Source organism: Phocoena phocoena, chromosome 3 (genome assembly GCF_963924675.1).
Source record: "Phocoena phocoena chromosome 3, mPhoPho1.1, whole genome shotgun sequence".
Lineage (NCBI taxonomy): Eukaryota > Metazoa > Chordata > Mammalia > Artiodactyla > Phocoenidae > Phocoena > Phocoena phocoena.
In genome coordinates, this window is record NC_089221.1 from 52,176,450 (window position 1) to 52,189,904 (window position 13,455).

The following is a 13,455-nucleotide window of genomic DNA, read 5'->3' on the forward strand; positions in this document are numbered from 1 at the left end:
CTAAACCTTTTCTAGAGACTAGGAGTGAATATTTCCCTTTAAAATTAAAACATTCAGGCAGACACTGACTTTGGATATTGAAAGTTCAAAGGCATTATTATTTTGGAACAAATATCAAGAAATGCATCTTGCTTTAACCATATTAGGGACCTGCATTCTTTATCCATTGTAAGTCCCAGATTTTTGTGACTCCACTTTTAGAAAAAGGCTTACTTCATTATAGACCTTTCCTCTCCAGTTCTAGAGAGCTTGGAATACATAATCTCATTTGCCTACACTCGCTTTCTTTATCAATTTCATGTTGGGATAATTAGCTAATCTGGGGGATAATGGTTACTCTGATTTCTCACACAAGAATGAAATGCCATTCACACATATTTTGTCTTGCTATTGTCAATCAGGCAAAATCTCTACAAAGATCAGTATTTTCAGGATTAACTCAGCATCTTTGTCCTTTTTCGCATAATTATTGCCTTTTGCTCAAACAAGAAACCTTTCTGTTCCTACAGATTATAGAGTGTGGCCCACTGATAGCAGGTCTCATATTTTTAAGTTTAAATTTTTAAAAAGTCATCATTAAGATGGATGGGCTTTCTTCTTGTACCTCCCTTTACAGTGAGTTGTAACTGCTACATTAATCAACAGAAAGGGACTGAAGTACACCTCTAGGCCTGTGCTCTACGCTCAGAAGACAGGATGCCTTAGGATGACAGAACTTAAAACTGGGTCAGCAAATTAAAGCACTGATACTCCATTACAGAATATTTCTAAACCATTTAAAATGTCTTTAAGCCTTTAGGATAAATATCTGGAAAAGATAGGACTGCACGCCAATCTACTATATTTTACTGGATCTAAGATACCATTATTTTATGTACCATTAAAGAAAAATAATGCCTATTATTATTGTAAGATACCATCAATTGCAAAATGAATCTAATTTCAGAGATGTTAAAATGCAAATGATATGTGCTTTAGAATTAATGAAATATGACAATTGCCAGCACTATGCCAGGATCAACCTATTGAAGTTCCTGCTTTAAAGGGGTTAATTACTAAGTCCTGTGGATAAATAGGAATCAAAATTCCACCCTCTGTGATGTTTTACCCCCTTTTCTCAGCCTAATTTATTTATATCATATGAATGTATGTTTCCAAATAAGAATATCTAATGTTTTTCTCTTTGCACTTGAAGAAAATAATTCTCACTTCTTTCTCTTACTTACTCTGGTGGGCAGGGCTCAGTGTTGCAGGTTCTTTGATTTTCAGGTGGCTTACTATCAGGGTCACAGTAATTGTTCTGGACAATGGAGTTGTCGTCCAACCTTTTACAGACCACCTCCTGTCTTTGGACACCTTGAGAAAAGGAGGACATCATTAATTGAAGAGTAGTTTACCTTCCAGTAAGTTAGGTATGCATAGCTTTCCTCTGTGGGGGATCAACCTCACTGGATCGCTGCTGTCTTATCTGTTCCAGAAACATTTGACTGCTCCTCTAAAAAGGAGAGAAGACCTGGTCATTATATTGCAAATTTAGGCAAAATTATTGTTCTCATATTTAGAAACATAACTGTTTTCAAGTTCAGAAAAGAAGCTATTGGTAATTTTAAACAATTAGTATTCCCATTTGTATATTCTTCTTCATGCTTTCCTTTAAAAAAAGAAACTTTATTTTCCCAAAATATCATCAGATAAAATGTATGAATATACATTTCAGTGCAAAACAATGGTTGGATATCTATGTAAAAACAAAACATTAGGGACAAATTTACTTTTTAATATTTTGTAGGACAAATCCAATCAATTTAGTCTTTGTTAGGAACACGTAACATTCACACATTTCATTTTTTCTCCTTCCATTTACAGATTTATTTCTCTGAAAGCCCACAAAGTCTAGAATTTAAAGACTGCAGTGAGCCTCTTTAGACTGCAACCCATCAGTAATCTGTTTGCTTTGATAAAGTCGGCCCTTGTTGATTACACCACTGGCAAACAGATATACACATTTTCCATCAAATATTAACTTACAAAATACTTATCTCATTCTTAAAAATTGGTCTATGTAACCTGTTTGCCACAGCTAAAAATATTCTCATAAAATTTGTAAAATTCTAAATATATGTTTATTATTTATTGGCAAAGATATCCACCACACCTTGCTCACATTTCACAAAATACGAAGACACACACAAACACACTCTTATCTGTAAACATGCCTGGTGAATAGACTTTATGCAGATTCATTTTCTCTTCAGTGTGGAGGAATCAAAAGAAGCAAAGATAGGTGTATCAAGGTCTCAGAGGAAAGTCAATCTACAAGACAATGCTAAATGTTCCAGATCCTATAGAGGTAGCAGCTTACTCCCAGAATTGAAAATAAAAGCACAAACTAAGCTATCCCCCTACTCATCCATCCCATCTCTATAACCCGGTAGGCTAAATTACCTAGAACCAGTTATAAAAGCAGCATTAGCAGTATCCAAGCAACTACAGCTTCATACCTACCTAGCCCCACACAAACCTTCAGTTTTTCTTTTTTTTTCTCAGTTGCTTTTAGTAGTGCCCTAAAGAAGAGTTTGATCCCACATTAGGGAAATCAATGTGAAACAGGACCATTCAGTGAAGGAAACTGTCACTTAAAGAGCTACGCACCAAATGCTTCCCCAAGGTCCCTTAAACATCCTGGGAGTCTGCAGGTGGGAGTACCTCAGTCATCATGTTTTGCACACTTCTAACTAAGCACTTTGAATTTAAAGATAGGGAAATCTCTTTCCCTGATGGCAAAAACCATTAAGTCCCATAGCCTCCATGATGGTGGTGAGCAGATGAAGAAGGTATATTTTATTACTTGCAGTGACCCAAGGCTCTTACTGATCAAGTTTTTTGGTTTTCCTAAATTTAGGGGTTTAAAATATAGACAAACAACTTACTTGCAAAATGTCTCAGAGTATGTGCTGTATTCATTCCATCCCAACCCCTTGAATAGGCCAAGTATCTCAGTTTATGCGACAACAGTTTGGAATTTTTTAACTATTAAACTTGAGATTTTTGAGGGAAGAATGATTCACACCAGGCATAGCTTTGACCCATTCACAGATGTTCCACAGTATTCACCACATATCTCCTCACTGTGTCATTCCAGTGGGCAGATAACTAAGTCCATGTGATTCACCTGGACAAAAATCTCTATTATTAGTCATAGGATTCAACACCCACTGCCACAGTGGCTCAGAATAGCCATCTACCTGGGTTCAATACTTGCTCCTATCAGGAGGAGCAGGGGACTGCTTTTATAGGTTAGCATGGTTATTTTTTTAAATAACCATTCAAATATAATTATACTTGGAGGGGGGAGACTCAAAACATCCACTTACACAAAGGATTTACAACTTCAGCCAACTTTTATAAATACATTTAATAACTAAAAAAAGATGATTAAACTTGCAATAAGGAAGTTGGCATTCAAGCTAGTATCTCGGTTGTTTTTCAGAAAAGGATAAACTTTTTATTTTTATTTTATTTTACTGAGGGAGGATAAACATTTTCAACACTACAAAATGGAACTGATATTGCTTTATATAAGTGGCAGAAACATCAATTCAGTTTCTACAGGTTAAGATAAAATTCTACTTCCTTTAAAAATCCTAGAAATGTTGTTTGGTTATAATGACATTAGTTTTTAAAAGTAGCCTTTAATATAAAAGCAAGGCTTCTGTAATTTGAATCACAGATGAGATATTAGTTATTAGAGGTAAGATTTACATTTGATTTTAAGATAAATTCTAGCCATGTATGATCTTGAAAAACTGCAGCTACATAACATCTATTGTTAAAAATTTGGAAAATACACAAAACCAGAAAGAACAAAATAAAAATTATCCACAATCTCATATCTTTGCTTTGGACCTTTATTTTTATGTTTTTTTTGCTGTACGCGGGCCTCTCACTACTGTGGCCTCTCCCATTGCGGAGCACAGGCTCCAGACGCGCAGGCCCAGCGGCCATGGCTCATGGGCCCAGCCGCTCAGCGGCATGTGGGATCCTCCTGGACCGGGGCACGAACCCACGTCCCCTGCGTCGGCAGGCGGACTCTCAATCACTGCGCCACCAGGGAAGCCCTGGACCTTTATTTTTAAGGTTATTTTGTTCTTTGGTGGGATCCAGTAATTAATTTAAAATTACATAGTACACAAACTAAAAATGCCAGCTAAATATGGTTGGCAGGTCATTCATTCATTCATTCATTCATCCATTCATTCATTCAATAGAGAATAATTACTGAATACAAGGCACTGTACTTCTTATGAGATACTGAGCTAAGTGCTGAGAATTACAAATTGACTTAATTTTGTCATGCCTCTCAGACTTCTTAAAAACTAGAATTTAGGATATTTGGGGGTACATTTCACTTTCATAATTTCAGAATGCTATTTTTTATGAAGTAAAAATTAAAGTCCTTGAATAAGCAGCTGAAATAACTGTATTTTACAAAGATGCATTTTCCTTGTATTCATCTTTTATTAATTTTCTTCTAAAATGTCATATTAGACAGTGTGGTATTTCACACTCGAGAACTGACTGACTATACTAGTAATCTATTCCAAACCTTCCTAAAATGCTGAACTATCTCCCTTCAATAGCACAAATCTCCTTCCAACTTTTACCCCCACACTTGGCAGGTTTACAGAATTTTTTTTTTTTCTTTTAAAATCAGCAGCAACAGAATAACTCTCTAAACCAATGCACCTAATTGGATGGATTTTTCAACACATACTTTTGGATTAAGGAGAATGCAGCTTTTAGCTTTAGAAAACACAGATCAACTGGAAATAATCTAAACCAAGTCAACAAGAGAAATGATTGAGTTTAGAATCTTTTTATATGATCAACCCTCTTGTACATAGCTTCTTTTAAAGTAATCTGTAAAACATTGCTAAGAAGTTGATTTAAACCTTTCAGGAATAATTACATCCAGTTACACAAAACCACTATGCTTTCAAATCTAAAGATGTATCGTTTATAACCCAAAACATAAAATGTCCGTATGACCAGTCAGTATATGCCTAATCAAAAACAAAATTCTGGTGGCTTAGTGCCCATATCCCCTGGAGATATGCAGGTGTTCTGCAGAATTTAATTGGTCAAACTTAAAATTGCACTAATTATATTTTATTCTTAAACACCTGAAGTTACTGGCATGCAAATTCTATACCCAATTCTGCTTTTAAACGCAATTCCTCTTCCATGCTTAAAAAAAAAACTTTAATGGTTTCATATTACAAAATTTAAGTACAGAGATGCCATTACCAACATATATTTACTTTAAACTCTCTAAAATGGGTGTATCCTGTTTAGAGTCTTTTAATTTGCTTACCATTTTGGTTCTTTGATACCAAAGATGGTTCTTAACATGGAAATATAACTCTTATTTTTAGCCTGGAAGTTTAAATTTGTCAGATCTTATATTTAATTTCTGCTAAAAGTTACAGATGATCTACTTGCCCATCAAAGGTTCTGCTGTCCAATGGGAGGAAGGAGTACCCAACTTGAATCACTGCTCAAGCTACACGTGAAGAAATGGCATTTAGTATTTTGAAGTAGCATACACCATAGGAAAATGAGCAAGAAGTCCACCAAGCTGCGAGTGAGTCCTATATGGAGCCCTTCATCTGTTGTGCTTACTCTAGGAAATGGTGATGGTTCAAGAATATAGGGTCTTTTGCTCAGCAGCTGCAGAGCCAATCCTGAGTGAAGACTTTAGAGACCATTCCTCCTCTTCATTTCTTGCCTCCTTTTCAGTCCCTCTCCTACTCTTCTTATAAGCTGCTCAATGTTCTCATGTCCCATCTCTCTTCTTTCAGATAATTAAATCATTTAATAAGTTCATGTGTAACAATATTTAGCAATTTATTGCTTTTCTCAGGGTAGTTCATCATTTTAAAAGTAGAGAGAGGGCACTTAATGCACAGAAATTACCACCTGAATCTCATTTGAAAGAGTGATATGTATTAAACCAAGAAGGATGTGGGAGAGGTTAAGGGCAAGAGAAAGATCTTCTAGGTCTTCTCAAATCTACTCATAAGAACCAGCATTTCAGTCCTAGATGATTCAACTGGTAAGTGAGCAGTCTGTAACTACATGTAAGTCAGTAAGGGAAAGACAGAAAGGAAAAGTGTAACTTTGGGATTGATGGGCTAATCAACATCTAGATAATTTAACCTAGTGTCAAAGCACATCCTATCTACCCAAGAAACAGTTTTCTGAAGAATAGGGGGGGAAAGTTAGTAAGTCAGAGCTTACAGTACAAATGTGGTTGGTGGCTAAAGCAACAATTTGCTTAACCACAGCGTCCAAAGTAGCTAGCAACCAAGACAACACTATATAACCACAGTATACAGAGCATATGGCCAACAACATTAATTTAATCTAAATCTTCAGTGCAGATAGCATCCAGAGAGCAACAAGTGCCAGGAAAAAAATGTCTCTCTGCTCTGCCTTTCATGGCTGGAATCTGGCTGCTGTGCTGTGTGATTATTGGCCAGACATAAGCATTTGTAGGGCAGAGCAAAGCCCATCTGCCTTGGATCTAACAGCTGGCATCAGGGTACCAATCAGCTCCACCCATTTGCTTCCTTCTTCTCAAGAGCCTCCTGCTAGTTTTTATCTCCCAAAGGTTTTCTTTCTCTGCCTTTCCAGCGTCTTCCCTTCTGTCTTAAGCAAAATTAAATGTCCCAAGGAAGCAGGATTAAGAAAAGGAGAATGCAGCTCTAAAAATATTTAGTTTTCTAGAACAACTCTGTTTAGTGATGGTAAGGTAGGGTGGCGCATACATATACTGCGTTTATGTGAAATCACACTATCCCTGGAGGGAATTCTGACTACTCATTATAAATTAACAGTAATCTCTTCCATGGAAAGGACTAACTTAACTCATTGAATTCCTACTAAGTCTAAGCCATGGGTTTTCATTATCATAAGGGGGAAAATGAGTGAGACAGACTTGACCTCAATGAGATTACATTAATAATGAAGGGAGGGGATAAAGCAAGTACCATTATGATTATATTATGGAACCTACCTTATCTAATAAAACAATGCACTTTCAGATGTAATATTTCTAATTTAATAGTTCCTTCATTTTGTTATGTTGCTGTCTGATTTCTCTTTCCTTTATCTTCATGGATCTTAAGAACTCTTCTCATAGCCAAATGTCTGAGGTAATCCCCTTTCACTTTATCTTGTTACGATATTTTTTTCTCACTCTGACTTCTGTCATGTTTAGTTACTACCTCTTTTTGAGTTCTAGGCAGTTTAGGTAAATGATCTAAGGCAAGTTTTCATTCTCCTTTGTAAAATGAGGCCAAAAAATTAGATGATTTCTAATGTTCCTTTCAGATCCAAAATTCTATGAAAGTTGTCTTTTCTTTTTTCCTCCACAATTCAATTGTTCATTTTTCCCCCTTCTAGATCTGCTTTTCCCCTGTCCTCTACAGAATAATAAGTCTGGAAAAGAGGCATTTGTTAGATTCCATTTGGTTCTGCGTCATGTTTCAGTGTCTCATTTCTTAGCAGTGTGAGGTACGTATCAAAGGGGTTAGACATGTCAAGAGGCAGAACACTAACTAGAAATAGGACTTTGTGAGAGACAAGTTTCTTAATATAAAGAATTAACTCATATTATACTAAAAAGGAATTTCCATGAACTTTAGTAGGAGCTTATTTGTTTTGGGTATTTCATTAAACACTTTAGAGGAATGATGCTGGAGTACAAGGAGGTCTTGAGTTTCTTCCATACATTGTGATGGATTTATTACCAATAAGAAGCTTTTCTTTAATTATATATAGAATCCTTTTCTTGGAACCAAAGAGTAAATATTTCATATTTGAATTATAACAAGGACACAATCATAAACAAGCTGTATAGTTTTAAACTAAAATCTTAATTTTGTTTAGATAAAAAATGGGAGTAATAATATCATAAGATCCTATAAAATCAGGATGATAATGCTTATCATTACAAGAAGTTTTCTTTTTTCCCGAAGTATTTTAGGCATAATACCTTGTAAAGATGCATAGTGTTATGATTGTCAAAAATGAGATTTGGGACAAAATTTCAGTGAAGTGAAACATGACCTGTGACACACAGATCATAAATACAATAGGAATGCACTTAAACTTTGGTTTCAGCCTTACCCAAGTTTTTCAGTGAGTAAGATGTATCCCGGCCCTATTCATGTTAGAGAAGAATATAATCTCTAAAGCAACAGAAATGAAATGGAAGAGGAAGGAAAACAGCATTAGGAGTGTTTTAGGTTAGCACAGATTTCTTGCCCTCAGTTATAAATCTTGACACTAGAGAAAAATGCAAGCCACAATATGCAAGGGTAAACAGTAAAAAATGTCAGGTTATCAAACTAAACTTCCATATGTAAATTTTTTACAAGAAGTTAGAAAGCTTAAATTATATTGAAAATATACAGGAGAATTTAAAGAATTTTTTTAAAAAGTGTATTCTATAGGGGAAGCTACATACTTAAGGAAAAAGATAAATAGAAATAATTATTAGAGACAAATAAAAGAAAAAAACATATTAACTTCTGAAGCATGAACCAGCCAAGAGCATGAGTTTACCTAGAGGAGTAGCCCTCTCAAGGGCATGATGCATGAGAACTGAGCCAGGTGCAATTGATGGCTACAGAGCATAGGCTTTCGGGAGCTGTGATGTTCACAGGTGCCCTGCTCTGATGCCTGGTACAACTAATCCCATATGTTAAAGGGTACTCTTCCTTCTCAACATTGAAAATGAACTGAAAGAAGGGGATGATAGGAGAGAGTGAACAGGGGAATGCCACAGTCAATGCAATGATAGACTATTGTCTAGTCTTACAAATATTTTATTTTTCAAAGACCAAAGAGAAAATTACAGAATAATGAACAAAGCTGATGCAAATCTTTATTCCTTGCAAACTCAAGTCACGTTTTACAAGGGACGTGTTATCATTAAAAATATCACAGTGATCTGTTTTACGTCTAAGTTTGGTATATACAGGAACCAAATGTAAAAGGACCCTCATAGTTTCAAACAATAGTACAACCTCACACAGAAAATATCTTTTATAGGGAATTTTTCTTAAAAACTAATTATATAACTATATTTCTTCAAAGGGAAAGAAATGACAATGACTAAAGGGCTTTCAATTATTCAAACTAAAATTTCCATCTGGTATCTTTTACTTAACTCAAAGTAAATTTTGGATAGTAATTCCTAAATTAAAGTGAAGCAAACAATTATAAGATTTCTAACTTATTAATGTCTATTTTGAAACTTGAAAATCAAGTCTATTTTGAAACTTGAAACTTGAAAAACAATTGAATTTTGTTTTCCTCTGTTCCATTTTGGGACCCCTGCACTTTGAGTTTCTTTCCAAGTTAAGTGAATATGTCCTTTATAAGCTGCAATACAAGTGTTAATGGTCAGTTGAACATTATTAGTGATGTTAAATATGTTAGCCATGTTAGAATTAGCAAAGAAATTAAAAGGGCATCTGTGAATATGTAAAGCATTTGCCTTTGTTTTATCTGGTACTTTGAGAGCTATTCTCTTTCAGTCAGATATTAGTACTGGCAAAAAGACTGCATCATATTTTTCTAATAATTACTTTTTAAAATTGTTATTTTAGAATGGACTTACGTACTTTTAAGTGCACAATTATAGTTCTGTTGTATCATTCTTGGAAACAATAAAATATGTAACATTAACATAAAGTGCTTCCATAGAAACAATGTAGAAATATCCAGCTTTCTAAAGGGGCCAGGTAATCTGCATGATAGATTCATTAACATAATTTGAAAAGTCTATTATTAATAAATGGAATAGTGAGGATTATTACATAAACTTGTTAGGTAGTAAACTGCAAGGGAGAATTTGCTATCAGGGGCTCTTTTAAATATATAGATTCTTTTTCTTTTCTCTCTCTTTTTTCTTTCGCTTTAATCACCCACTAACCTGAAACTGAACTAACAGAGACAGAGGAAGGAAGCATATTCAGGAGGGCACATCAGAAGAAATACTTAATACAGATATGAAGGGGAAATTTACATATTACTCAAAACCTCTAGTTTCTTTTTTTTTTTTTTTTGCGTTATGTGGGCCTCTCACTGTTGTGGCCTCTCCCGCTGCGGAGCACAGGCTCCGCACGCCAGGCTCAGCGGCCATGGCTCACGGGCCCAGCCGCTCCATGGCATGTGGGATCTTCCCGAAGCAGGGCACGAACCCGAGTCCCCTGCATCGGCAGGCAGACTCTCAACCACTGCGCCACCAGGGAAGCCCAAAACCTCTAGTTTCTTAATGGAAGTGCAGAAGAGTCTCCATTTTTAAACTCTGAACATCACCAGGACCCTGAATAAGGAGTTTATATGCATTTTTTTCCTCTTATGAAATGAAGTTCACCATCTACTGAAAGGAAGTCAGGTGACTAATTTTTATCCAACTTTACTGACACTCATTTGAAATCAAGAGTTCTCAAACTTTCCTGGTTCACAGTACTCTTAGTGTCCCAGTACTTTTTTCACAGCCCTCCCAGGCAGAAAAAAAAAAAAGAAATCTGAGTTTCACTTATTATGTAGTTAGGTCCAAACAACTCAATAGTAATAATTTGTATGGTGTATGACCGTGTCACTGTGTTCCTATTGAAAACGTACAATATTCTGCAGTGCCTCTGTGAGTCTGCTGTAGTGTCCTGGGGTGCTATGGGGCATTGTGAAAAATATGGCCCTAAATCAGGAAAATACAAATAGTACTTGGAAACTATGTAAAGCATCTTAAAAATCTTAAAGAGTAGAAACCAGTTTCAATATGTATAAGAATCCAGGTGAGCCAGGTGAAACCACAAAAAGTAAAATAAAAAGAATTTGCCCTAGTTAAAAAGAGGAAAAACATAGAAAATCTTTTTAAAATTTATACGCTACACACACACACACACACACACACACACACACACACACACAAACACATTAGGCTTAAGATGCCATCCAGGGAAGAAAAAGAATAACAAAAAAAAAAGAATAACAAATAAAACAAGCATCTTTATAAAATTTGAGCATCAAACACACAATAAAAATTAATTAGGCTATGTAAATGTAAAAGAAAAAGTAATAACATTCTAAATGGTCAAAGACAGTTGATTAGAAACATTCCTGAAACACTCCATTGTATAAGTAAGAAAAATCTGTGCCCTTTGATCTTCAAACAAAATCAAAATTGCCTCTAAAAATAAACCTGTCTCCCCCTCCCAGTCCTCCATCTAAGCATAGCTTTAGCTTATTTTTTTTTTTTACCCCTGAGCTGCTAAGCAATGAATGTTTAGCAGAGAGATGCCTTTGTCAGCAGAAACCTGACCAAATTGGTATGCAATTTTTTGTACAAAGAGAAAGAAAAGCCTAGAAAAAACAGTTTGAAGAAAGTAATCAGAAGTGTCAGTAGAACTGATTGCAGGACGAAGACTGTTTATTTACAGTATAAATGTAAAACTAATACATGAAAATACATATGTATTTCTGACCTTTCTTTGCACAACTAAAGGATCCTTAAGGTTTCTTTCCTAACAGAACAGGTACAACAGTACAGCATCAACTCTCAGTTAATTGGTTGTGGGGGTGGAAGGGGAATGATTTGAATAGTGGGAAATGAGAGCACATCCAGAAAGATAGGGGAGGAAATTATCATGAATACTGCTGCATTTTGCAAAAATTCATTCCCTAACAAAAACAACAATTTCCTAAAACAATAAAAGGCCTTCTCTGATTACAACTATAAGTCACAAAGAGAAAAAAAAAGTTTGTTATCAGTTTTCACAAATGTTGAATTAAAACAGGGGCCTCATATTCTGACTTGAGTCTAAATTAAAGTTGGTTAAGTACATAACCACTTATTTATTTTAGCTCCCTAAGTACCACAGAAACTTGAAATGAGAAGAAAGAAGTTTGGAAAATCTGTTTAGCACAATTGCACTTGATCTTAGCCAAAAGGCCAAGAAATGATATTTAGCACAATTTCGGTCAGTTTTGAAAGCATTAATTAGATGCTTATAAATGACCTATCAGGTAAAGAAGAAAGCATGTAAATAAACTAAACTACAAAAAAGCTTTCTAAAGGCATGTTCAAGGCCAATGGCCACACTAAACAAAATTATGAAATTAATTGGTATTCTACCACTTTTTTCATTTCCTTCTCTGAAGTCCCTAGCTACTTTCCCACCCCAGATACTTATACCTAAATCGTTTGCATTCCACTAGTAGCCAACTAATAACAGAGGTGTGAGTTAGTAATGCTCCCAGAGGTATTTGCATCTGAATGTAAATTATTTGAAGACTAAATAAACCTTCAATTAGCCTCAAAGGCAGTACTTCTCAACCGTGGCTACACATTAGAATTACCTAGGGACCTTTTAAAAATCTGATGCGCATAGCATACTCCCAAGCACTTAAATCGGAATCTCTGGGGGCGGGCCCAAGCATCAAAATTGTTTAAAGTTCCCCAGGTGATTCCAATGTGCAGCCAAAACTGAGAATCATTGCTTTAGGGAAAGCATTTGAAGAAATGACATTTCAAGCTAGTAAGGGAGAAATTCTTGAGTGGGGAATATATCATGTTGCTCTATTGATGATGTCAACTGATGAAAAAGCTCTCTTCAAGGTAAAGGACCATTTTTATTACAAGAGAAAATGCTACATTAAAAAAAAAAGAAATCACTAGACTTCTAAGTCTTGATTTCAGCGTTACTTCACTTGAGTATTACTGTAAAACAGGAATAACAATAGCAGTGCCTATCTCATGGTGCTATTGAGAATAAGCAAAGGAAACAGGGAACCAAAAAATATTTCATAAACTGTAAAGTCTTATTTGTCATTACACAGCTGAGCTAGAACCATTTATCATTAAAAACACTAGGTGTAATGTGATTACAACTGTAATATGGATTATTACCTAAAGGATATGTTAATTTGTTTTAATAGACATTTATTTTATGAAATCTAAGTATCTAGCCCAATGTTTCTTGAAGTATGGTTGCTGAACCAGTATCACCAGCATCACTTGGAAATTTGTTAGAAATGCAAATTCTTGGAGTCTTCCCCAGACCTACCAAATCAGAAACTGGAGGCAGAACATAGCAATCTTGTTTGAACAAGCTCTCCAGGTGATTCTGATGCACACTACAACTTGAAAACCACACATCTAGCCAAACATCAGTAAAAAGAGAGTATATATAACTAAAACCGAAAGATGAATAAACATCATTTTTTCAATCTTTAAAAGTCACAGTGCAAAGGCATATCAGCATAAATTACTACTTAAAAAAACTCCTAAAGCTTTGTATTTTAAAATAGTACAGTTCTCACTACCTAGCCAAGCTTTATCAATCAACACATTAATCACGAATACAACAGTAGTATATA

The 13,455-nt window shown here is 35.2% G+C and overlaps 1 protein-coding gene and 1 pseudogene across 1 annotated transcript in view; both read right to left on the reverse strand.

The window, feature by feature from the left end:
* Positions 1-13,455, reverse strand: part of ADAMTS6 (ADAM metallopeptidase with thrombospondin type 1 motif 6) — a 262,282-nt gene that overhangs the window by 31,620 nt on the left and 217,207 nt on the right. The window contains exon 20 of the mRNA XM_065875405.1: positions 1,227-1,356. Coding sequence (XP_065731477.1) covers positions 1,227-1,356 — 130 coding nt within the window. The remainder of the gene's footprint in view (positions 1-1,226; positions 1,357-13,455) is intronic.
* On the reverse strand, positions 11,890-12,040 carry LOC136121800 (U2 spliceosomal RNA; annotated as a pseudogene).